This window comes from Pleurodeles waltl, chromosome 6, assembly GCF_031143425.1.
Source record: "Pleurodeles waltl isolate 20211129_DDA chromosome 6, aPleWal1.hap1.20221129, whole genome shotgun sequence".
Lineage (NCBI taxonomy): Eukaryota > Metazoa > Chordata > Amphibia > Caudata > Salamandridae > Pleurodeles > Pleurodeles waltl.
In genome coordinates, this window is record NC_090445.1 from 167,550,011 (window position 1) to 167,576,860 (window position 26,850).

Below are 26,850 nucleotides of genomic sequence, written 5' to 3' on the forward strand. Positions count from 1 at the left end.
CAATATAATACAATAGGTCACGTCACTCGTTCCATATTAAGGTCAGATTTATTTACAAAATGGCATGTCTGTACACAGTCTTAATCTCCCCATTACCTGGCTGGGAAACTGATAATCTTTGGCGTCAACACTCTCTCCGTGGTACTGACTTATCGTCCCTGGAGGTTCCAGCTTTCCACAAGCAACGTACTCTCTTGCAACCTTTCTCAGATACTGCCTTCAGAATCTGGGACTTCTTTCTCAAGCCGACTAGAGTGTTCAGTTCCTTATCGTTCTGAATTGCCCAAAATTTGGAAATCACAGTCCAAAAATTATTGCTGGTTCCCTCCAGCCACCACAAACTTTGCAGCTACCATGACAACACTTAAGCCCCATAATGGCAAGGGTGTTATTGCATTGCTACCCTTACATGACCCATGCATATATCCATCATAGTCAGTGCCCCCCCCGTCATCTCTTACTTGCAGCAAATATCCCATGCAAAGTCACTTGTGCAGTTATTCCCAAGCCAGCTCTCCAGTAATATTGTTAGATCTAGGTGATCTGGGAGATTATTGACAACTGGATAATGCACATAATATGAGCCTCTTGTCTTGACATAAAATCCTGCAGCTGCTATTGTGAATTGCGAGTATAGCACGGGCATCTCTGGCCCTTACATTTGAGGGTACAGGTTGTTTACAAAAGTTAAGATCTGAATAGAACCTTATGCACATGTCCAAGTAGGGCAGATTTAGCCCGATTATACTATTTATAATTTGATGTGTCATAATAGAGTTGGTGTGTGGGATTCAGAGGCAAACTCAGTCGGCTTCTCGGGTGATAGTTAACTATTTTTATGCATTACAGCTTCATTACAGACAATAAATTATGAAGTTTTTTCACTTTTTCCCTCCTAAAATATCCCTTACTTCTCATCCTAAACCTGTATAACCACTAAACTTACTATGGCACCACCACTATGTTTACTTTGTTCCTTATATAGTGCTTTATACCACCCTAAGTCCACCTCAAGCAGCTACGAGGCGTCGTTAGGCTCCAGTGTAGGGAAATAAAGGGATCAAGGGTGAATGATGAGAGAGCCTTGCTGGTCTCTGACTCCAGTTGTTAAAGACCACTTTACAAGTAACCGCTATTTTTGGAGACTTGAGCATGTGACGTTAATACCTGAGGTGAATGTTGTAAGCAGGAGAAATTTGGATAATAGGAGACAGCAGCCCAGAATGTTTTTAGGGTCGAGCCTGCAAGTGCATGCGCTTGTGCATGCGTCTCGTATGTGAGACGCTGTTGTGATCAGTAAACGGCTTGGAGCCCGCCTGTTCTTGTGGGTGCTAGGGCATCTGGGAACAACAGCCATATTTCCCAGTTAGGGGATGCTATTTTTGCATATTGTAAGAATTGACCCTTTTCTATTCCACATGCTTCCTGCACTTCTGCAAAGGTTGCACATATATTGTCCGGGTAAAGATCTGCCTTCATCAGGCAGACACCCTGCCTCCTTGTTACTTTCGTCAGGGCCTTGGATATCCATGCAAACGGATATGTACTCTGAAAGCATATTTCCAGGGCAAAAGGCAGGTGCCTAAAGATCCTCTTAACCAATCGATCCCCAATAATACCACAAATGGCACATGGTTTGGGATTCCCTTGCCTTTTATCACTCAGTGCTCTAACAATATAGTGTCTAAATGTTCTGCTTCATATACAAACATCATCCACAAATCTCTAATTACAAACCAATAAAAATAAGAACGTTGCTCATTCACCTGCATACACACCATCGCTATTCCTTTGATTCTGCAATCAGACCCTAGCCTACATGGCCAAAATGTGTTTTATGCTCCCTTGGTTCAGGCAGTCCGAGTCCATGCCACATCTCATTTTGCCTTTGGACTGTCCATCCATTCCACCAGTGACAGTCTACTCCAATTCCTCCTGATGCCCCGGGAGAGGATCCCTCAGCATCCTTTGGCAAAGGCAATGGATCTGCAGTGGCAAAGCAAAAAAAAAAAAATGTTGGCTTTGCCAGTGCTTGTTTGTTCAAGGTTCCATTTTATTCCCCACAGGTGTATCAGTGCTCAGGTTCACGGTGTTGAATGTTAACAGATGGGATCAGTCTGTCTATAAGTGGTTCAGGCAGACCAAGGTCTGGCTGTGGTGGTCGGGGGTTTTGGTGGTCGTGGGCAGACATGAAGGAGGGATAAATTTGTCCACTATCAAGTTTTCTGATTGAACACTATCTTCAAGGATAATGCCTTCAGTTCTTTAATTCCAGCTTCCACACTAACATCAATTGTGTGTTCCTGGGCAAACCACTTCATCTTCCTCCCCACTCGAGTTCCCATATCTGACATTTACATTGTTCAAAAAAACAGAGAGCACCTCAGGGTTAAGCTACGGATGTGAAAGTAGTACATTTACAATCACAAGTTTTGTTAAATGTATAAAGGCACTGTGTTTCTTGTCAGACTCAGGGGCTGCTTCATCCATGGCTGCTTTGATTTAGACAATGGCATTTCTGGGAATAATTCCTCCTGTGCCCTCCCTGTACCAGGGCTGGATGGTACAAGGGGCACCTTCATGTACTGTTCCTACTGCAGGTCCCGATGCCCCAGGGCTTCCTGGAGACCGATATTTTCAGGACACCTGTTGCATTCTTTATTTCGAAAAATGAGAAAGAAGCCCAGAAAGAATGACTATTTTTTATGGTGGTTAGAAAGAAACAGCAGTGGCTCCAGTAAAAAACAAAAAAAGCTGGACATCGAGCCTAGTTTTCTGAAATATGTTGGTTGACAGAGAAACACGGGGTTTGGTATGTTTTCCGTTTTTGGTTTGCAAATCATCAGCACATACAAGGAGAGCAGCAAAATAAGCCTGTCTGGGCTACGGGGATGATAATCAATTCTGCACCTTCTTCAGGCAGGCAGAAGGGGGCGCTATGCCTTCTCCAGAAGCATGGTGCTGTAACCTTTCCCGGGATAGACGCCGACATTGTAATTGCTGTTCTGCATCCAAGTGATGAGTACTAGTTTTTTTGTAATGTGCTCCCTCCTGATGCAAAAAACGAGGGTTAATGTGCCCGATGTGGGTGGTAAGGGACGTTGTTAGGTATTGCCAACACACAGCTTTAGCTGTGTTTGACTTACTGTTGCTACTCCCTTAACAAATACACATTCAAGTGACATTTGGGTCTGCCTCTTGTTCTGACTGGAAGGCTTTCTTGTCTGTCTTATTTCCCTCCTTCTTATTTAATGCCTTTCCTCCCTATTTTCTGTTTGTACCATCTCAGGAGCATTTCGTCTGTACTGTTTATTATTTCAGTGACTTCTGTTCTTCCACTGCTTGCATTTAGGGAACTATTCTTTTCATTTTCTTCTGTCACTCCATGGGAATGTATTGCATGTGTTTCTTGCTCTTCTCGCCACCCTCAGTAGACAAATTGCTGTTGTTGGTGTTGCGCCCTCTCCAGAGTAAAATACTGGGGGTCATTATATGTTTTATGGCTTATGGAGAGAAGAGAATTCTGGACTATTGTTTATTTTGTTTCCTCCCCAAGGGAAGAAATGGTGGCCATGATTTCTGTATGACTTTTCCAGAGGAGAGGATTTATGGGTAGTGACTATGTTGTGATTCATCCAGTATAAAGAATTCATGGTCATTGTTTTTGATGTCCGTTCTTTAGATGAGGAGATTCAGGCTGATTGCTTGCATGGTGCTTTCTTCACACAACAATATGTAGGATTGCTGTGTTTTCAGTCTCTCCTGAAGAGTCATAGTAATTGTGTTGTGCCTTCTCTAAGGTGGGCATCCAGGGCCATTGTTTGTATTTTGCACTCTCCAGAGGAGGAAATATAGGGAGATTGTTTGTGTTACCCCCCCCCTCACAGGCACATTCAGAGGAGGTCAGTCAGGGCCTTTTTTGTGTTCTGCCCTCTCTTGAAGAGGAGATTTAGGCTGATTGCTTGCATGGTGCTTTCTTCACACAACAATATGTAGGATTGCTGTGTTTTCAGTCTCTCCTGAAGAGTCATAGTAATTGTGTTGTGCCTTCTCTAAGGTGGGCATCCAGGGCCATTGTTTGTATTTTGCACTCTCCAGAGGAGGAAATATAGGGAGATTGTTTGTGTTACCCCCCCCCCCCCTCCCCTTCACAGGCACATTCAGAGGAGGTCAGTCAGGGCCTTTTTTGTGTTCTGCCCTCTCTTGAAGAGGAGATTTAGGGGCATTGTTTGTGTTATGTCTTCTCTAAAAGATGAGTTGTGGGCTCATTGTTTACATCGTGCCCTCTTCATGCAAAAGTATTTAGCATGACTGCATTTTGTTCTCTCCCTTGATTGGAGGGTTCAGAGTAATTGTGTTGTGCCTTCGCTAGAGGAGGTGACAACGAAGAACACAAAAAAGTGATGCAGGGAATGCTTGAATTAATCTCTGCCACTGGTAATTACTTGGGCTGCATTTCCGTCCATCATTTTTTTAACCCACCATGCCACCTCAGATCAGACGCAGCCATTTGCAAATCAGTCTTGGTCCCGCTGCAGTAGAAACAGTTCAACCCAAACTGCCTGCCAGGCCCTCTCTGAATCAGAAGACAAGCAGTCCAAGACTGATTTTGCGGCTGGTTGGGCCTCTTCAATCAGGTGGTACTTGGTTTCAGTGGCACAGTGAGCACAGGTTCCATGTCTGAGAATACCTGCTGCACGTAGGGTATGACAGTATTGAATACAAAGAGTGATTTATGGAATGCTTGAATTCGTCTCAGCCACTGGTGTTTTCTTGATACACGGTCCTTGTATTGTGTCCTCTCCAGAGAATGAATGTCAGCGCCATTGTTTGTTTTGCCCTCTTTAGAAGTGTATGGTCAGGGCCAATATTAGTATTGTGCCCTTTCAAGGAGTGGAGATTCAGGAAAAAAAAATGTGTTGTGCTGTCTACACAGGTAGATATCCTGGCCATTGTTTTTGTTGTACCCTCTCTGAAGAAGGAGATTCAGGGTCATTGTGTTTTGCAGTCTCCAGGGAAGAGGTTTTAAGGTCTTTGTCTTGTTCCCTTTTCTGAGGAGGAGGTTCAGGATCAGTCTTTGTGCTGTGTCCTGTTGTGCTGTTGTGCTGTCTGTGGTAGAGGAGACTTAGGCCCTCATTACGCCTCCCCGCCCGCCAAACTCAAAATGAGGCCCTTAGTGTCATTGCGTTATGCCGTCTCCAGAGGGGAAGATGGGCGCTTATTGTCTGTGAAGGCCCTCTTCATAGAGGAAGGCAGAGGATCTACTTCTGCTGCCCCCTGTAAGGGAAACCAATGGCCCAAGTGTATCTCGCGCCTCATTCATGGTGAGATTGAGTCTGCTTACGAGAGGGTTGCTCTATCTGCAGAGGAAGCCTGTTTGTTATACTTAGTGCTGTGTTCTCATTAGATCGGTGCCGGGTGGTCAGTTGTTTTACGTCTGCTTGACCGCGGTTGGTTGACAGTGGGAATAGTTATTACAGTTAATTTTGAGCATCCACCAGTCATACGGCCAAGGGCAAAGTCTGCTAGTGCTGATGCTGCCCTCTTAGTGGTGGGAGAGCGGTGGTAGGCATCCTTCCCGCCACACCCTCTCCCAGAGAACAGGAGGGCCGCCTCTGGCTGTTAAACATCTCATTTCACTTTCAAGGGTGGGGCTGTGTATGTTGCAGTACTAAGCAAAAATCAATATGTATGCTACCATCTCCTTAGACAACCACCTGTCATTAATTCCTTTTTAACAGCTCTATTAAACCCAACTCAACACATCCTGAGAAAGTCTTTAGAGGTGTAATTTTCGGTAATTACTGCCTCTTTGTTCTGCTTTGTGCGAGCGGAACCCTATCAAGTTATAAAAACAGGTCGCACATAGTCGCAGCAGGGCGCAGCCTTTGAATTCAAATTCCCTGGTGTGTCCTGTTTTCTTTCAACTCTGCTTCTTGTGATCTGACGCAGGAAAACACCGATTTAATTTGTAATGCCTAAGGATCTCTGCCAACAACCCATCCCACATCCCACAGAGGAACAGCTCACGTGAGTCCAGCAGCCCTGCAGTCATGGACACACAATATTTGTATTTGGCCCATAAATTCTGAGGTGTTTATAATACTTTCAGATTATTAATGAAGGTAGGATGCTACAGGCATTTCAGCAAACTGTACAATCTGTACCAAAGGGTAGCAATAAAACACTGTTGGACACATAATTTAAGACACCTTGTAGGTAGGTGATCTGAAAAAAAAACCTTTTGAGGCCAGAAAACAATTTTACTTTTCTCATTTCAGGGACTATACGTCATCAACAAGAATGTTTGAAACTATAAGGACTTTACCAGTAGAAAATCTATAATTTTTGCAGTCTTACTACAGACAGCGTTAGTTGTCTTTGCCAGACAGACCTGCTTAGAGTACTACATAGAGGCGGCTTTGAGTCGGCCTCTTGCTCTTTAGTGGATGGCTTTCCATCCTATTCTTGAGTTCGTCCCGCCCTTTGAGCATTTCTTGTTTACCATGGCTTTTGTCAGGCTAAGTAGTATCATTTGACTGCGACATCATGGACATGTATAACGTCATAAGACCACTCCACATGGTTCAGCTCATTATTATTAATAATTGTATTATTATTTAGAAATCTTATGATATGCACAGCTACCATAGAGGGTTTCTCAGCACAAGGCAAAAGGTAGGGTGACCTAGTATATAAAGTTACTAAAGCCAGGTCTTCAAACCTTTACGAAAAGCCAGTAGTGGCTTGCAATTTCTCAGTGACTCAGGGAGAGAATTCCACAGTTTTGGGCCTAAGTAAGCAAAGGAGTGGCCTTTCATCCGGGTCAGAGGAACCTCTGCACAGTGTACAAGGCTCGATTCGAGGATCTCAATGAGCGGGTGAGCTGGTAAGACACCACCAGCTCCTGAATATAGCATGGTCCTAATTCCGCTCTGGCCTTACATATATAGCAGAGTAATTTAAAATCAATGCGCTTAGAAATCTTAAGCCAGTGCAGTTCCCAGAGAAGCTGGAATACTCAAGCAGACTTTGGAAGGCAATAAAGCAGTCTATCAGCTGCAATCTGATTCAGACCCTATTGAATGTCTGATTGCATTCAGTCTCAAACCTCACAACGGCTTAGCCAGTAGGAGCTTCATCAGCTATGAAATACTTTTAAGCTTGGGCTATTTAACCTTGGGCCTTGTGTGAGTCAGAATAGTTGGGACTTGAGCAGTTTTAGTGTTGGGTGTAAGCTCATATCTAGCAAGCAACAGACCAGAAGGAAGTTCATCATTTTCTGAAGTGCATTAAGCAGAGTCTGCTTTCAACCTAATAACCAACACTAGCTTTTACATTTTATTAACATTTGTACCTACTCTAGGTTTGCCCAGAAGGATTTGTCCAAGTTTCAAGCTGCACTCATTTTTCAACTTGGTGAAAACGTGACCAGTAGGTACCTTTTGAATAACTGAGCTGCACTCAGGGTCTTGCCTGCTGAGAGCTTGACTAGACGGACCCTATTGAATGTCTGATTACATCAATCATGAAACAAAAACGTGGTCATTTTTTTCAAGTTTAAAGAGCATGATACTTTGACTAGAAGAAATTAATTGTATGTGTGAGTTGAATACAACCACTGGTTGGTGAGTGCTTCACTAGAGATTCACCAATAAGTGGTTGTTTATTTTTTTCCAACATCCTAGACAGTGGAGAGGTATGCTGCATTGTACTCCACTGACTATAACATTTTCCGTGATAACATTAGAAATAGATGGGGACCTGAGACTCATTAAAATAGTGCTTGTCAAGAAATGGATGGTGTCCAAGTCTGTAAAGTTTCCTTCTTGTTTCCGTAAGAAATGCTGAGTAGCCACAGTGCCAACCTACACTTAATAGAACACATTAAAGGTGTCAAGTGTCTCCTTAAGAGGGTCGCAGAGTTGGAAGAAAAAGCCCAAAAGGTTCATACCCTCTTGGAAATAATATATCTCTTAACTGAAGATGAAGTTTACTTAGAAGTAGATAAGCAAAGCACTGAACTCTTCCTGCCATTGGAGAAGAGGAAAGCAAAGAGTTTGTGAGTAGTACATCCAAATGGAATCTAGGCTGCAAGAACCAAAAATCATGGACAAAAATAGTACAAGTGGGCAATAAATGCTATGGAAAATAAGGGAACAAATGCGCTGTAACGTATCTTTCACTCGTTATCTTGTTTATTTATAATGCAAACAGAAACTGACAATACAGGAAAAACAGTCAACTTCATCTTGGATTATGAATGTCACGCAGATAAATCTACACCAACCACCATCTTGGCAAATGCAAGTCATAAGGCTTTACCATGCCTCTCTCTTCTAACAAATGGTGTCAATCAAGAATGCAAGGAAGAAGCCCAAATTTGACATCTTTCATCGGATGCAGCACTTTGTATTCCCTGCTCGACACTCCTCGTATGTCATGGCGCACCCCACCAGATGACCGTGACTGAGGAAACTCTGCAGAGGTCTAGGCCACTATGATGGCCAGCTGTGCATTGTGTGTGACATCCTGTAGCACGCTGCCTGACAGGACGATCAGCTACCCCTCTTTTAATGGCTCACCACCTCTGGTAGACTCTCAGCATGGATGTAACAGTTCTTCTCATGTCTCAAAAAAAAGTATAGAACTTGCTGCTTAACTATATACCAGACATTCAGCATTATACCAAAGAGTTCCACACTTACTCCCTAATTATTCACCATGTACATGGAGTCACCGGAGAACTTCCTAAATGAACTCAGCATTAATTACCACCAGTACACTTATGACACTAATTTCTGTCTTTGAATAAACTCAGTTAATAATCACTAATTTGCTTGAGCAAATTAACTCCTCCAAGACACCATGTAAACACAGCCTAAACGGAGTTCTTACGGGTGTCTACATCCCTGGATAAGTCCTTGATTATCAACTGAATTACCTTCCTCAAGATATAATTGGTTTCAACTACGGTGCTAAAAAAAGCAAATAGTTAAATTTCATATTAGGCAGCAGACAACATTGTGACAACCACATGAAAAAGCACAGTCAGTACCAACTGAAGATTCTATGGAAAATTAAACCAATGATTCCAATGCAAATAGAAAGGGGTGTGAAAGGGATATTCCCGTCCTACTTGAAATTTGGAAAGGAATGTATCAATGATTTGTGACTGTAACTGTGGTCGCAAACCATTGATGACTAACTGACTCCCAAGTTGGGATTGTAAATGATTCGCAAAGGTGAAGGTGTCCATTTTCTCTTTGTGAATCATGCCAGCGACCTTGGGGGAGCAGGCAGTTACCCAACCGACCACTGCTTGCTCCCCATTGTCTTTCCAAAAGGGAACCCTTATTTTTTAAATTCCTTTCCAACACAATCTTGTAAAGCATGGCTAATCACCCGTGAGGGATCCAGGTGCTGGGAAAACCCTGCTGCAGGGGTTAGTCCTTTTCCAGAATTCGTGCAGGGAGGATGAGGTCTGGAGGACCAGGTGGAGGTCGTTCCAGGACTTCACAGTGAGGGAGGTAAAGGAACTATCTCCACTGTTGTTTTGGCAGATGCAAGGGGTGTGAGCGAGGGAGAGGGAGGCGGAGCGCAGGTGTCTGGAGGGTTAGCGGAAGTTCAGGCGGTGGTAGATGTATGCTGGTCCTTGGTTGTGTAGGTCTTTGTAGGTGTGGATCAGCATCTTGAATTGATATCTCTTCTAAATGGGGAACCGGTGGCGGGGTGATGTGTGTCCGCTTTGGGAAATTGGGGAAGAGTCTGGCTGCAGCATTCTGTATGGTCTGCAGCCTCTTTTGAAGGTGCGAGGTGATTATGTATAGTATGTTTGTGTATACCAGCCGGGTAGTGACTAGGGCTTGCGTGATGGTACATCGGTGTTGACGGCAAACCATTTGAAGATCTTGCAGAGTAGCCGAGAGTGAGGAAGCAGGCAAGGAGACTGCATTTACCTGGCTTCTCATGATGAGTATGTTTTCCAGGATGATGCCAAGGTTGGGGGCATGGTCGGTTGGAGTGGGCATTCGGATGGCCACCAGGCATCGTTCCAAGGAGAGGTGTTGTTCCCGAAGATCAGCACTTCCGTTTTCTCTGTGTTGAGTCTTCTTTCATCCAGTCAGTGACACTCATTCATGCACCCACGGAAGTTGACCATCATGGTGGAGGGGTCGTCAGATAGTGAGAGGATGAGCTGGGTGTCATCAGCATAGGATATGATAGTAAGTCCTTGGGTCTGACGTTGTTGGCCACAAGGGTCATGTAGGTGTTCAAAAAAGTGTAGGGCTGAGGGATGACCCTTGAGGGACACCGTGGATCATGTCCTTAGGTTTCAAGGTGAAAGGTGATAGGCAGAGTCTCTGGGTTCTTCCGGTGAAGAAGGAGGCAATTTATTTGAGGGCATCTTCTTGTATTCCAGTGTGGTAAGGGTGTGGTGGGATAAGGTGTCAAGAGGCCGAGGAGGATCAGGGCCACCATTTCTCCTCTGTCTGGGAGAGTTCTGATGTAGTCGGTGGTGGTTGTTGTTCTCCAGGTGTTCCGTAAGCTGGTAGTTGATGGGCTTCTCGAGGACTTTGACGGGGAAGGTGAGCAGGGAGATGGGACGGTAGTTCTTGAGTTTGTTGGGATCACCGGAAGGTTTCTTGAGAAGGGGTTTCACTACTGCATGTTTCCATTTTTCAGGGAAGGTGGTGATGGATGCATCGAGGATTGCGTTGAGCATGGTGCTGATGGCCTTGCTTCCGAGGTTGGACATGTGGTGGGGGCCGGGGATGGAGGGAGCTCCTGAGTTGATGGAGTTCATGATGGCTGTGATGTTCTGTGTTGTGAGCTGACCCCAGGTGGTGAGCAGGTGGTCAGGGTTAGCATCTGTGGGAGCGGGGAGGCGGATGATGTCATCAGCAGTGAGTTGGGGCTTGAAGTGTTTGTATGTGGTGGAGATCTTGCCATGGAAGAAGTCCACCAGGGTGTTGCAAAGTTCCTGGGAAGAGGTGATGGTGTTTTCAGTGGCTGCAGAGTTGGAGAACTCTAACAATGTTGAAGTGTTCTTTCCTGTGGTTGGAGCTGGCTGCGATGCATTCGACAAGGGTGCTCTTGTTCGTTTCTTTCAGGAATTGGTGGTATTGGCTGAGGGATGTGTGAAAGTATTGGCGGAAGCACAAACGAAGTCAGCAGAACACTTGCATATGTTTTGATTAGAGAAGGGTTTATTGGAAAATACGTCGAGTGAAAAGTCCTACTCCAACCACGTCTTGACTCGTCCACATCTGCTCCCAGTCTCAACCGTCTCTCCCGAACTCACACCGTTCTAGATTCCATCTCTGTCATTCTCGCACTCGCAGTACACGCAGAACACATCCACAACATTCGGATACCACACCATGTCTTGAAGGTGGCTCGGTCTTTGGGCTTTTTGCTGGTGTGCCATTTCCTTTCGAGTCGCTTGCAGTTGCGTTTAGAGGTTCTCACTTTTGTGGTGTACCAGCTGGCCTGTTTGGAGGATCTGTTGTGTTTGGTGGGATTGACGGGGGTGAATCTGTCGGCACAGTTGGTGATCCAGGCAGAGAAGTTCTTGACCGTCTGTTCTAGGTTGGTTGCGGTTTCAGTGTGGGGGGTGTTGAGGACGTCTGTTCACTAGCTCTCTGATACTTTGTTCCAGCTACAGTAGGAGGAGTTGGGCGGCTTGATGGCAGTGCCGGGGGATTCTGAGATGATGAAGTGAATGATGGCGTGGTCTGTCCTGGTGAGCTCGGCGACATGGCTTTACTTGACTCTGTCACTGGCTGTGAAAATGATGTTGAGTGTGTGTCCTGCACTGTGTGTTGGGTTGGTGACGAGTTGGGTGAGGCCGATCTTCTTCTCGAGGAGATTATCGGTGTTAGTGTTGTTGAGGTGGAAATTAATGTCTCTGAAAAAGATGTAGTGCTTGGAGTCGATGGCAAGTGGAGCGATGAATTTGGGAATGGCATCGCAGAAGCTGGGGTATTGTCCTGAAGGTCTGTAGGCAAGGGTGCCTCTGATAGTAGTGGTTTCGCTGTTGATTTGGAGTTGGAAGTTGAGGTGTTCATTGATAAGGAGGATGGCTCCGTGTTTGTTAATGCGGTCTCAGTGTTCTATCTTGTAGCTTTTGGGCATTGCTGAGGCGATCTCGGGTGCAGATGCTGGGAGGAAGTCAGGTGCGAGGAAGGTGATGGTGTCCCAGATCTTAGTGGCATGTTTGCAGAGTTATTGTGTGTTGAGTAAGAGGCAGTAGAGTTGTTCTGACATGGTCAAGGTTGGCGTAGTGTTGGTTGTCGTGCGAGCGGGTGCTCCAGTGTTGCAGGAGAAGAGACAGTGCCAGCAGGAGAAAGGTCCTTCCGTTGATTGTGGAGAGGTGCTGCAGCAGTTGTTGATGCAGGGTCTGGGGTCCAGGGCTCCGAGCTCGGTGAAGCTGAGCATAGCAGGAGAGCAAGGGTTCCTGGGGCAGGGCACGGTCCTGGCGTGGTTTCACCCAGATGGGCTTGACTTTGGCGAGCTGACGGCGTGCCGCAGTATGCATCTGTTGCACAGTCACACTGTGGCTGACATTAAGTAGGTCCTGGGACGGGGGAGAGCCGCTGGGTGTCGGGAAGCAGGAAGTGGGAGGGACAAAATAGCGGGAGAAATGGGCAGGAGAGCGACACACTGCAGTGAAGGAGGAAAAGCAACAAAAACAGTGGCAGAGGCTATAACAATACAGTTCAGTGACTTTGCAAGACTAGATGGTTGTGGCGCTAAAGTACACAGAAACGCTACAACCTGAACAAATTAAGCAATGGGGCAGAGAGCAGGGAACAGGAGACAGGACATTATCAGCAGGACTAAACAGAGGGTCACAGCACAATATGAGGCCAAAACAAAGCAACAAGCAAAGCAGAGCTGTTAAAGCAAGCGTCAGGCAGGAACTCAGGTACGAGGCACGAACAGCTCTTCAGGCACCAGGGAGAGCTGGTATAAGGACGTCCAACACCATAAACGGAAAGGGAGTACCAATTTATTGGTTCCATCAGACAAGATATTCAGTCATAAAGACCAGCCAGCTCCAGATTTAAAACCTTTCTTACAACCCTTTCAGAACCTTCTTGCATCATCAGAATCTAATGATGTAGTTCATGGGTGATGATATAAACAATGAATCATATGGAACCCACACATGCAATTGAGACAGTAGACCACGAACTACACACAACTAAAAGACAACAATTATTTTAAAAGCAGTAACTGTGCCCTTAATGGAAACGGGTTTCTTGTAAACAAATACAGGGGCAGAGGTGTGCTATGCCTTTCAGGCCTGCATCCTTGGATTGACAGTAATTCACAGGGAGGTCGCCAATTGTGACCTGAATAATTAATATTAATAATTAGGCAGGTTGTTTTACGACTCCATGCGAATATACAATTTATGAGGTGACATATTAGTGCGTATCCCTTGTATGCAAGAGGAATTATAAATTGGGCCCTTAGTTTCCGGTCCGACCCTGTTCGGTTCTAGCCCTTCCCGGAAGCCATAGGTCGGTGGTTCTGCCTCTCCTAGCTAGAACCCCTCGCCTGGCCGCTTCTGAATGCTTCTACGAGTGGTTTTCGCCAAAGACATTTTCCAGATAAATAACTACGTAATAACCCTCGTGCAGTTTTGAAGCAAAGCTTGAGCAGCTGGCATCCCTGTCAACATTTATCTGCTTGGGCTCCGTCTGAATGCCTGACTCACGTTGTTATGCCTTGTTCTGTGTGCTTCTACTACAGTGCTAAAAACCATTTGACTATTTGAGCGTTAAATGGCTATTACTGTACGCAAACAGAGAAAACTAGTTCAGAGACGGAATACTTCAGTTTTCCGTGCAGTTCGCCTCTTGATATGATGAGATAAAAAAACCAACTGGAAGTTGTGTTTTGAAACAGGAGCTTCCAAACTTACAAATCCCCTTCATGCAGCTGACCGATGTATTAAAGAGATTTTTTGTTGAGATCCGAGGGGACTAACACCACTTAAATACTGTTTCCTAACTAAAGTGCTTTTCTTTTTGCCACGTAGAGGGGGGCAGTTCTGATCTCAGTATGCATCTGTATACCTTTTATGTTTATTTATTTATTTTTAGAAACTCTCTCTCTACTTTTTAAAAGTAATTTGTTTTCCAAACAGCACTACACTTCTTAGAGAACTCGTAGGCCTCCCGACCTCTTTTGAGACATTAAAAGGTTGGAGGCTCTGGTCTATGCTTCTTGTTTGACGGTGATCTTTACCGCCACCAAGAGCCAAGGCAAGTGAAGCAGAACTGGGCTAGAGGCCTGCTATAACTAACTCCCACCACATCACTTGCTACCCCAGAATGAGTCCTCTGCAGTTTAAATTACCATTTCCTTTGATGGTGGCGGAAAACCAGGTGACTTTTAAAGCGCGACTTGTCACCCGTGAGGGTTCCAGGGTTGAAGGAAGGTAGATAGTCACCCCTAGTAAATGTGGCTTGGTCTCCGGAAGCGGTAGGCCCTTCAAGTATTTAGATGCAGTCATGTCATGGACTGTCACGTCTAATTTGACTGAGATGTTGTTCCAAATCTAGGGTGCTTTAAAAAATACTGATAATGGCTTTTATCTTACAAAGTAATAGACAGTGCTTTGATACTGACAACTTGGATTGTTGCGGGGTAGAACAAACAAAATTGTGGGCCCTGATTTGTTGGTTGGCTTTGCTTTGTGTAGAAAGTGCCCGGCCTAATACTTGAGGCTGGATCGCTTTTTTGGAGTGAGGCTGGACTGGTTGGCATATGGTCGGCCACCCTTCGTATGGAAAGTGTGAATCTTGAAAAAGTGACAGAATGTAGCTTAGTGTTTATAGTTCAATAGCTTACATGGAAAAGCAACAGGCATTCCAACCATAACCTCTGTGTGCAAATTAAAGGCAGGGCCTCATGTGGCTGTAGTGCTGTTTTTTGGGTCTCAGAGATGGCGGAACCCAAAAGGTGGAAGAGAACCTCAGGTTCATTAATGAGACATGGTCATCACCAAATTAAGAACTGTTCTTCAACTGTAGTCTCAGTATACAGATGCATGTTACCACTTTCCATGTTCATTTGTTAGGTCATAGGAAGCAGGGTATGTAAATGACGGAGAAGCTTCTGGCCAAAACGCCCCACTAAAGGGCTCTGTGTGTTATTTGCTAAAACTACTGAGAAGTAGGGAAGTACAAAACAGTTAATCTTTTTTTGTATCTACAAACATTTTGGAAATTTCTTTGGCTTAAGATAGAAATTGAACGAATATTTTTCTTTCAAACAAATAAAAACAGTGCCTGATTGCAGTGCTTGAAGACGCAGCACGGACTAGCCATTAAATCAGTTGTTGTTTGCAGCATTTAACACATTCTATTGCGAAACCTACAATAAAAATTTCTGAATTACTAATGGTACGTGGTTAAGGTCAATGTTCTTTATAAATGAGTGAACAAAGTGACTTTTATTAAGCACTACTTACAGCACAAAGGGTTTCTTGGCACCAGCGGTAAACAAGCATCCATGGTTTCTGTATACTTCGATGGAAATTTCCATGTGTTATGGAAACTAACAGTGTTCTCTAGATGGAAAATATTGAGGGAGTGGTAAATTAATCATTTGACTGAGTGGTAACTTGCACATTAAAGTCAACTATCTATTTGAGTGCATTCTCCAGAAATTCCAATCTCTGGTAACCTCATCCTCGACAATGAATAGACTAGTTAAGGCTATCTTAGATTGACAACAGTTATTAAGAGGAGACAGCTGTTTCACAGAGGTAGAGCTTTTTAACCATCCAGCTGTTTTGTGAAACTGGAGCAACTAGTGCATTAGACGTACTCACATGCTTTCGAATATGGCAAGTGTCCATGGCTGTTTGTAAGAGGTGGCATAAGTATCAATTTCATCAATACATTTATAAATTGCATCCTTTTAGAAATAGGCCAAAAGACATCTTGGGACCTTTCAAGGAATACATGTTCAGTAAAGACGCTTCTGTTGATGATGTAATGGCTTAAAGTTCTGCACAATAGACGCCACTGATCTGTACTGGATAGTCACACAGATGGGGAAGGATGGGCAAACTGATGGTTTACGGTACCACAATCTTTATGTGTGAATCTCCTTCTTGGTATAATCTTTGATTAGATTTTGCTCCTTTTTGAGACCCGGTCTCTTCCCTTTCCTCCTAAAGGGCTTGTTTGTAATTACCAGCTACCTGCTACAACACATTTAGAGGAGAGCATGGTATTGTGAAAGTTGTTTTCCCTGCATACTAAACATATCATAACTTGAGCTTACTCTAACCTAGTTTGTGTTTACACTGTCCTTCATATTGCACCAACGTCACAATATATCACGTAGTTATAATTGCTGTTCTTCCTGTTCCCAATGACAAATTGTGTGGCTCACACTAACAGAGTGTTTCTAGAGACTTTCCCCTACTAAACCTAACCAAGGGCATTTCAAATGTCCCAGGCAGTCATCATACAATGTATCAATTTGTGTGTCCAAATAAACTTTGAGACTGTCTGCAAACCCAATGTATTATTACCATGAGAGAAACTTCTTTAGTAAAATGTTTCCTCTATCTTCTTCCCTATTGGTGCATACTTTGAGAACCATGTATTTCCATAGCATGTACGAATATCTTTGCATCTTTGTCCTATAAAAGGACATGTAGATTTCTATGTACAGGAGGTATTATCCCCCACACTTGGAAGACAAATCTGTGCCGGATTTTACTTAGAACTGTAAGGAGTTCTCTGAACTTGTGAAGCAACAACCCTTGTCTGCAATTCTTACAAGACTGTTTCAGCACCTGCTACTGAGCTTAATCAATTAGACAGAAGTGCCGATTCCAGCCGGGGATCACCAAAGTCCATATCAGGACTACACCACTCCCGGTCCTAGCTGTTGCCCCTTGAGTAGCATACTAGGATAAGTTTGCATGTTGAGAGTGTCTGATTTATATTTGCTATATGTGAGATTGGTTTATATTTCTGTTTATTATGGAACTGTTTTGTTGCAATGTTATGTGAAAAAGTGACTAAGGATTCTCACATAGAGCTAACATGCCAGTAGGTATGATTCATGGCACAGCAGATGGTTAGGCCCCTCTAGTGAGCCATATAAAGATTACTCCAGAACGGTAAGCAAGAAGGAGGTTGGGCTGAAACACCAGAGAAAAGATATAGATCTTGGGTGCTGACCTGGCAGTGATATCGTTTGCTTATTTCAGATTGTGCTTTGGAGAAATATGTAACTTAATTGTAAAATTGCCCGTCGGGCTGGGGTGATCCAACGTAGACTGCATTACAAGAGACCATGCCCCCTTTAAATGTGCATTCCACGATTAGCTATTTGAAATAAATGCAAAATCATGGCTTCTTCACGAACACAAAAACTTGTATGGATTGTGCTCTTGAAACCATACATGTTGAAGTGTTAACGAAGCAAAGTACTAGCTCTATTTGTGTTTTGGACTCTGAACACTGTGTGGTGCTTAACAAGACTTCCTTATGCGTCAGTATGAATGGTCTGCACAGACCGCTCCACCTTCCCAGAGCCACCAACATGTTCATCCTGAATTAAGAAAGATTTTACGTGAAGTAGATTTATTTGGGGTTGTAATCCAGTTAGTGCACAGTGAGCTAAGTGATGCATATGGTGTGTGATTCTGTTGCAGTCAACCGAAGCACACACAGCGATTCTGTGTTAAACCATGTAAATTGTATGCATGCCTCCAGAAGAGGCTTGAATGCAAGGCCTGTCTAGCCCTTAACTTGAAGTTAAATACTCCTCCAGGAGTTTTAAATCCCTCCTCCATCTCATTATCTGTAATGCATAGCTGACACGTCATATAAACATTCGACCATCTACTTTCTCCACTGCCAATACTGAATGTAAATTGATCTTTCAAAATGGTAAGCTAGTGTCATAAGTACATTTAATGGCAGCCATCTTGTCTCGTGTGAGTCTTGCTTGATGAATTCTGGCAAGTAGTAATGTTTTAGCCAATTCCCCCACGGAGAGGGTTGTGCAGTCCAGTCTTCACAGTAGCTACTCTATCACTTGCACCATTTCAATAAGATTTGCATGGGAACGGTTTAGGTCACTTGAGGTGGAGACCGGTGGAAGGTCGTCAAGATTACTTATGCACTGTGAAGAAGAATGGCTAGAACTGGTTAATTAAAATGTGGTTCTAAACACTTCTGATTTCAAATTCCAGTCATCAGCAAAGTTCGCACTATCCCTTCCCTACCCCATAAAGAGAGTATCCTTTCCCCGGGCCATACAGTGTATGTGTATGTATTTGTAGAGCACATGGTGGTGTCTAGGCGCTATCTTGTGAGATGATCAGGTAATGTTGGTTTCTGCTGAGGACATGTAAGCCAAAGATAGAGAAGAGAGAGATCAATATTTCTGTTCAGTGACTTGTCACTCTTAGCTCATTCCTTCTGAGGCCACCAGACTCTGTAGACTGCACCTCACACCTGTCCCTTTTTTTTGTCCACAGACCCGTAAGCTGACCAAGGCAGAGCGCCAGCGCTTCAGCGAGGAGGTGGAAATGTTAAAGGGGTTACAGCACCCCAACATTGTGCGATTCTATGACTCCTGGAAGTCCACCGTGAAGGGACAGATCTGTATTGTACTAGTTACGGAACTAATGACCTCTGGCACCCTGAAAACGTAAGTACCTGCTTCATGGCTTTCTTGGTTTCATCACTGGGTACTTATCGGTATAGGAGTGCTTTACATAGAAGTAGTGAAGGACACATGAAATATATGTTTATAAAAGCGACAGTCTGCTTGTTTACAACCTTAGAGGAAACTGGAGTTGAAAGGTATGGGGAAGGAGGTGAGGACAACCAAGAAGGGCAAAAATGTTTACAAAAGCAAAGAACTCGGTGTAAAGAACCTTGGAGGGAACTGGGGAGTGTAAGGCAAGGGGAAGTGGAGAGTGTAAGGTAAAGGGAAGGGGTTAGGGAAAAAAATGACCTTTTCAGAATTCAAATATCAGCCTATTAGGGAACTTTAAAACTTTTGATGTTTTGTTCCTGGTACGCCTCACCCAATTTAATACTTTTGCCAGAGTCACAAGGCTACATTTGCTGGAGTCTGAAGGCTTTTTATGTGTTTAAGTCCTGCTTGCATAAGCAAATATTTTGATTTTAAAGTGCAAATCTGCACAAAAGGTGAATTTGTAAATCCATTTACTCGTGTGCAGTGTAACCTTGCAATGTAATTACAATTCCACGACCAAATAACTGTTGAGGGTGAGAATGGGAACTGAATACCTCCAAAATTGGTGAGGATGTAGCAGAAGTAGTTTTTCAATGGAAAACATCTTAAGTAACAAAAAAGTAAAATAATACAAATATGTTCATATGAAAACATGTCTACACATGGCCTTACTTTGGAATTCACAAACGTTTTTTCATTAGAACACCTGGAAACCTGCAACCTACAAAAGAACCTGGAAACCTGCAACAGTGGCAGGTTTCCAGGCGCCTCTAGCCAGATCCTCTGGCATAATCAGGCTTGGTGCATACCTACTCTGATCTCTCATACATGGGAAGAGTTCTCTTGATAGACCAACGCTAACACACAGACCAAACACCAACCCACATAACTACAATGAGAACATAGAGGGAACAGCAGTTCCTGGAATAAGGCTGCAGAAAATGCAAAACAAGGTTGAGTTCCTGCTTTTGTTATGCTATACTGCTCTGATGCCCATACCCATGGGTGCTACAGTGTCACCATGGCTAGGCCAAAGTCATCTGGTGGTGGGTTGGTGATGGCAAAAAGACCACAGTACATGCGAACATTAGTGTGGGTAGCAACATCATGTGGTCCGACTTTCGGAACTGCTGTGAGAACTTCCGTTACCACACCTGGAAGGAAGACATTTTCTCCCAACCTCATTGTAATAAAGCATCAGTAAGAGGGCCATCAAGGATATGATGATATTGACAGGAGCACACAACAACAACAAATCTAGAGGTGCTCACACAAGTTAAAAGACCAGCTCCCAGGATGATAACCCACAACTAAAAATGAACAGTCATGGTGACAGAGAGCAACTGAATAGTGAGAACATACAACCATTTAGGAAACCACAAGCATTAGGAGAATCGATTATGAACTAGACCACTGGTTCCCAACCTGTGGTCCGGGGACCCCTGGGGGTTCGCGAAGCCTCCTCAGGAGTTCTGCGACTGCTTAGAAAATTAAATAACATTAACAGATTAGGTCCATAGCTTTCAGTAATGACTCAGGGGGGGGTCCCGGATTCCAATAATGATTTAGTGGGGATCCCTGGGTTCCAGTATTGATAAAATATTGATAAAGCAGGGGTCCACAGAAGCCCAAAGGTTGGGAACCGCTGAACTACACTGATAGGGACACATGCCCCCTGGGCAAACACCACAATTAAAGAAGAGATAGAAATACACAAACAATGGTTAAGAATAAGCATCACAAGGGCTTTATCCCCATAGAAGCACTTTCCATTTTAAGCTGCAAGCCCACCACCAGGTGTATAAGGTGCAAGCAACAGCAATGTGCCACTGAACATTAAAAATGTTTAAAAAGTAACACAGAGAAAGTGAGGTAGACGTCCTAAACCACTGTTGGTTTAAGAACATTTGAGATGCAAAGCAAAGACAATATATAGAGACTCCGGCGGTCATTCTGACCCTGGCGGTCAAAGACCGCCAGGGCGGAGGACCGCGGGAGCACCGCCGACAGGCCGGCGGTGCGCCAATGGGGATTCCGACCGCGGCGGTAAAGCCGCGGTCGGACCGGCACCACTGGCGGGCTCCCGCCAGTGTACCGCCGCCCCAATGAATCCTCCAAGGCGGCGCAGCTTGCTGCGCCGCCGAGGGGATTCCAACCCCCCTACCGCCATCCGGATCCCAGCGGTCCGACCGCCGGGATCCGGAAGGCGGTAGGGGGGGTCGCGGGGCCCCTGGGGGCCCCTGCAGTGCCCATGCCACTGGCATGGGCATTGCAGGGGCCCCCGTAAGAGGGCCCCTACATGTATTTCACTGTCTGCTGCGCAGACAGTGAAATACGCGACGGGTGCAACTGCACCCGTCGCACAGCTTCCACTCCGCCGGCTCGATTCCGAGCCGGCTTCATCGTGGAAGCCTCTTTCCCGCTGGGCTGGCGGGCGGCCTGAAGTCGACCACCCGCCAGCCCAGCGGGAAAGTCAGAATTACTGCCGCGGTCTTTCGACCGCGGAACGGTAACCTGACGGCGGGACTTTGGCGGGCGGCCTCCGCCGCCCGCCAAGGTCAGAATGAGGGCCTCCGTATTGGACCCTAAATACTTGTAGTAGTTTGTAAACTATTGTTATCAAACCTAATGGTAATAGCCTAGTTTCCCATATTTGACTGAATTTTCTTTGTACCAGAAATTTTGCAACAAAATGTGCAGTACCTTCTCCTCTCTGTTTGGCATAACACAACAGTTACTTCTCAATTAGGATTATGATAACTAGTGTACTCATTGTATTATCAATAATTAAATAAAATATAATATTAGGCCCAAATAAAGACAGTGAGTGTTCCCTTGAAAGGGTTAAAGGGTGTCCTGTTACATAATAAACTATTTGGATTGTGCTAAGCTGCTGCCTGATACTGCTTTAAAGCACTGAAGCTTGTTATTAACAGCGCAGGTACATGCTGGGTGCAGCAGCACTGAATGACCCCTGAGGTGGGAAGGGGGGAGTACTTAGTGTAGAACTACATGAAAAAATTACTTTCCCTGACTGCTTGAAAAATGTCCTCTTGAAATGTCTGCACAATCTTTAGAGTGATGTAGGAGGGATTTCTTAAACAAGTGTTCTGTTCCGCTTTCCCTGCTCACAGCTACCTGAAGAGGTTCAAGGAGATGAAGCTGAAAGTGCTGCAGCGCTGGAGTCGGCAGATCCTGAAGGGCCTGCACTTCCTGCACACTCGCTGTCCACCCATCATCCACCGGGACCTCAAGTGCGACAACATCTTCATCACGGGGCCCACCGGCTTCGTGAAAATCGGGGACCTTGGACTTGCCACCCTAAAGAGCGCTTCCTTCGCAAAAAGTGTAATAGGTATCGCTAATGGAGCGCCTCTACTGTATCATTATTGGCTTTGCTCTGGGGGTTTGGAGGGCACTGGGTTCAACGCATTGGCTACAATTTAAATGGAGGAAAATTCATAGAGTAACATACGCGTCATGATAACCCCTCATATAATCTGTAAAAAAAATATCAAGAGAGACCAAGTGGAAGTGCCAACCTGTTAGAAAACAGCAGTAGATTTACCAGTAGTTGTATCAGTGGTAAGAAGAGCAGTTCTAGTAAATGCCGTTGCGGTACTAGTACTAGCAGTATCAGTAGTGATATTAGTAGGTGCAATTGTTCCTGCAGCACTAGATGCAGCACCATTAGTAATACATGAATTAGTATTTGTTTCAGAACTTTTTCTAGTGGTAGACATATTCCTACTAGTAGTTGCAGTACTCATAGTGGTAGGAAAGATTTTACTGGTATCTGTAGTAGTAATAGTAATGGGAGCAGTCATAATATTAGTTCCAGTAGTTCTGTCTCTATTAATAGTATCTGTGGTACTTCTTACAGTATGTCTAGTAGTAGGATCCAGAGTAGGGGCTTAAGGAGTAGTCCAAAATTAGTTATAAAAGTAATATCATTATAAGTACTAGTATTAGTAGTGTCTTAGTGCTTGTAATAGGACAGCAACTAGTACTATTACTAATTGTAATAGTTAGGGTATGTATGATAGAACTATTATTATTATTGGGCAAAGTAATATTAGTAGCACCTTTATACTTAGTAGCAGTGGTAATGCTAACAATAGTTCTAGAGGTGCAGTTAGTAGTAGAAGTGATGGATGACTCCGTTAAGATGAGAAACTCATTTTCTTTTTTTTTCGCTGCTTGTTTGCTCTTTAAAAACATTTTAGATTTAGTGGCACAAAAATATTCTGATTGAATGAATTAACGAATACATTAAGGCCCATTCATAGCTATATAATGGAAATCTTTTTAGAGGGATTCCACATAGGAAGTGAACAAATTGGGTTCATTTGGTTTTTGATGGCTACATAATTACCTTTGTTGTTGATGTTCGTAGATCCCTCATTCCATAGCTGACGTCCCTGGAGTGCGAACCACCTACCTTATCTCAAGCTACCATGAACTTACAGGACTTGGAGAAGGTTTTATAGGATGAGTGCAGGTAGTCTCAGGCATATATTAAAGGTGATGATGGAGGAGCAGATAGTTAACCATTATGACTGAGATGGCGCTAGTTCAGCTGAGGGTTTCTTCCCAGCTACTAACCTTGCTTGGTGGATTACTTAAAGATGAGAGCTGAGGTGTTTTGTAGGTTGGAGTAGTAAAGTCTGGAGTTAAAACTGACTCTCACTACTGATGGGTGCTCTTGAGAAAGGGTGAGGGGATTGAACAGTTGAATACTATGCGTAATATTAAGGTAAGAGAGTGGTGTGATCTTGGTGTTGAGAGACATTCCTGTTTATGACTCTGATGCTGGGGATATTTGGTGGACCAAGGATGCGTGGTGAGGTTTGATTTGAAGAGATGTTGGCAGTGTGTTTCAGGAACACATATTCTGCTTTACCTCCATGAACATCACAAAACTCTTTGTGATGCAACAAAGACACGGAGTAGGTTGTGGTTGGCCATGATCCTCACATTAAAGATATATTCAAGCCTAGCAGCGACAGAGAAGGTCTTTTCAATCTTCTCCACAATACTTGATTGAGATCAGAGGAGAAGGGACAGAGCTTGAGTGTTTAAGAATCTCTGTACATTAAGGAAACAAACCATGGAAGGAGAAGCAGCTGATAGGCGATGGTGTAGGATTTCATGGTCAGTCTTGTTGAAAGCCATTCTGAGATCCAGACAGTGCGCATGGCTTAAGGGCCTGGATAGTGCTTCATAAAAGCAAATAAATAAAAACTAGTAGGAACTTATATATTGCCATAGAAAAGGAAACAAGTAATACCTGTAAGGGTCTAGATGGTGGTACATAGAAAACAAATAGTTAAATATAACCTAGTACAGGTCTAGATGCTACCATGTAAAACAAATAATTAAGCATATTAGGGTCTACATAGTGGTATATAAAATAAATAAATAAATAAAATCTAGCAATTGTTTACATAGTGCTATTACACAAAAATGAATAAATTGAATCTAGGAAAGGTCTAGTTAGTCCCTTATAAAGACAAACTTATAAATAAGTGAATAAGTCTACTCTTGACTGTGGCTGGACATCTTTCATCTGAGGTATTTGCACCCATTATGGGGGAGACTGGATCATATGAGATTTGCTCACTCAGGAAGCAGAATCCCACCCTTTTTTCGAGAACTCTTGTCTGCCAGTGTGCAGCAGAGTGTGAACTAGCGCCACGAAGTTGTCGTAAGACAACACTTAGCCGCTACATATAATACCACACAAAAATAAATACAATGCTCAGCCGAGGGAATGAAAAGTGTCTTGCTGTTCGATTGTAATCTTCTTGGCATAAACACTGCCCTGTGTTAGTAATGCTGACAACGTCCAACGCAAGTCTGGCTCTGTTGATTGGTACCTGTCTGCAGAAAGCACAGCCATCATCTGCCAGTCTGTAACTAAGGCAGCCAGACACGTGGGTAGCAGCCTGGGGGGAACATCCAGAAAACAGGATTGGGGAAAGGCTAGACATCCGAGCCACATTTCTTTTGAAAAGCAAATTGGAACCTCGCTCTAATTGCTGTATGCTTCAATACCATTGCGTTGTTTTTGTGTTTTTTTTTTTATATTTTGCTTGTTTATCATTTTAAAAGCTACTAGTGAGTAGCCTCATCACACAACCAGTCCCAGCTCTCGGGGTGGGGGGTTGGAACTTTGCGGCACAGCGCGTCATGGGGGGTAACGACAAAAAAAAAAAACATTTTAAAAACGTACCTGCCACGCCATGCCGCTCCTCTGGCTCCAGTACTTGCATGCACAGGTCCCAGCCTGCCCTGTGGCCAATGCTAATGCTGCTTTCATGCTGCTGGCACTCCCCCTCAGTCCCTGTCACTCCCCATGGCCCCACCCCTTTTAAAATAAAACCGTAATAAACATATTTTATTTTGGTTTTATTGCAAAAGGTTTGCAGCTGCTGGTGGTGGGGGGAGGAGGGGCGACGCTCCTCCGCCATAGTGTAGGAGCCACCCCTGCGCAAAACCACACAATGAAGAGGCAAAATCAGATGGTGAGCTGGAACTTCTTGCACCGAAGGGGTTTCCAGCTCAGGTGTGAATACTCATATAGTAAAAAACATTCATAGGCTGGCAAATCTGCAGCCCCTTTGGATTCCTTGGCAGTGCTGACCACCTACAAGGAACAGGGTGATCCAGTCTGTGCATGCACAGGGTGAGCACCCGGGTTCTTGTGGAATCCTTGATCCTTAAGCTGGAGACCAGAGAACGTGCCGGGTGTACGAGCAGTGCCCATGTTCCAGGAAGTGGTATACATAATTCAGTGGCAGTCAGTCAGGTCTCCAAAGCCTTCTATTGCCTTCTTTTCATTGACGAAAGCCAAGGATTTTCATTTTTAAACAAAATTGTATTGTTTTCAAAGAAAATTCCAAGCAAGCAAATGCCTATAAACGTGAAATGAAAATGAAACTCAAATAGGTGAGCAAAACTAAAACCGCACATACAATTATCTGTAGTACTAATTAAATTATATCCAAATGTCGTTGCATGAACATATCTGTAAAACAATTTATACTAATCTCAAACAGGAGGCTACAACCAGCCACACAGACAACTGAGCTAATCGGTGTCCGCCATGTTGCTAGCACCTCACATAGATGTTCGAGGCCCGAAGGGCGTTCAATGTCATACCTGGCAACGAAACACACTTCCTTTGCATCTTTGTTGCACTACCTATTAACTTATTTCATAGGGAACATCTAAAAACGTGGCCATTTTCTTTATCCATTTACCCTGCATGCTGTTAACTCCTTTCTGTTACGTTTCTGTAGCGCTGCAATTCCTTTCGAGGTCACTGTGCACTTTACAAGCTAATTTCATTCATTAGTTTCATTCATTCATTCATTTGGATAAAGACCCCACACACGTGGATCCCATTGGCCATTTTCATCCTCCTCTTTTATTATACTGACTTTACATCAGGAGTGTCCAGCATTGGCCCAGAAGGCTAAGATCCATGTTAGATTTGCAGCTATGTAAATAATTTCCAGTTAGATTTATTTTATGTAAATTTAACCCACATTAATATCCTTTACATCTGGCATCTTCCTTGTAGACCATCAGACACTGCTGCTGAACATGGTCACCAGCTTTCCCATACCTATTTAGTTCTGTTTATATTAGACGTTGTGCAACTCTTCTACTGCTTCTGTCTCTAAGTCCCTCCCACAAAATTCTCCTGCCATATTTTGTAGTTCTAAAGAGTGTGCTTCAATTGAAACATGTATGCAAACAGTCCTGTTGCTAAAACTGTACAAAGATTGTACCTAGGGTCTGCCCCTTTTGGCCATTGCCTTTCTTTGACCTGTCTCTTTGAGTGATTGACTTATAATTGTGTCAGTTATGTCTTCACCCTGCACAGTGGAGTAGTCATCCTGCACCTAATGTGATGGGCAGTTTCCGTGGCTTGTTCTGCCTCCCCTCGAGGGTTTACTTTGAACTGCAAGCGGGACTACTTTACAACTATAGCCCTCTATTTTCACTTTTGTTGGCTCCCACCTCTGTGTCTCACTCTAATATGCTTAAGCGGTATGTGTTAGCACAATCGGCTCAGACCTATTG

General features: G+C 44.1%; 1 protein-coding gene across 1 annotated transcript in view; it reads left to right on the top strand.

Annotated features, from left to right (window-relative positions):
* Nucleotides 1-26,850, top strand: part of WNK4 (WNK lysine deficient protein kinase 4) — a 401,913-nt gene that overhangs the window by 204,884 nt on the left and 170,179 nt on the right. Inside the window, exons 2-3 of the mRNA XM_069237729.1 lie at nt 18,530-18,702; nt 21,891-22,111. Of these exons, the coding sequence (XP_069093830.1) occupies nt 18,530-18,702; nt 21,891-22,111 (394 nt within the window). The remainder of the gene's footprint in view (nt 1-18,529; nt 18,703-21,890; nt 22,112-26,850) is intronic.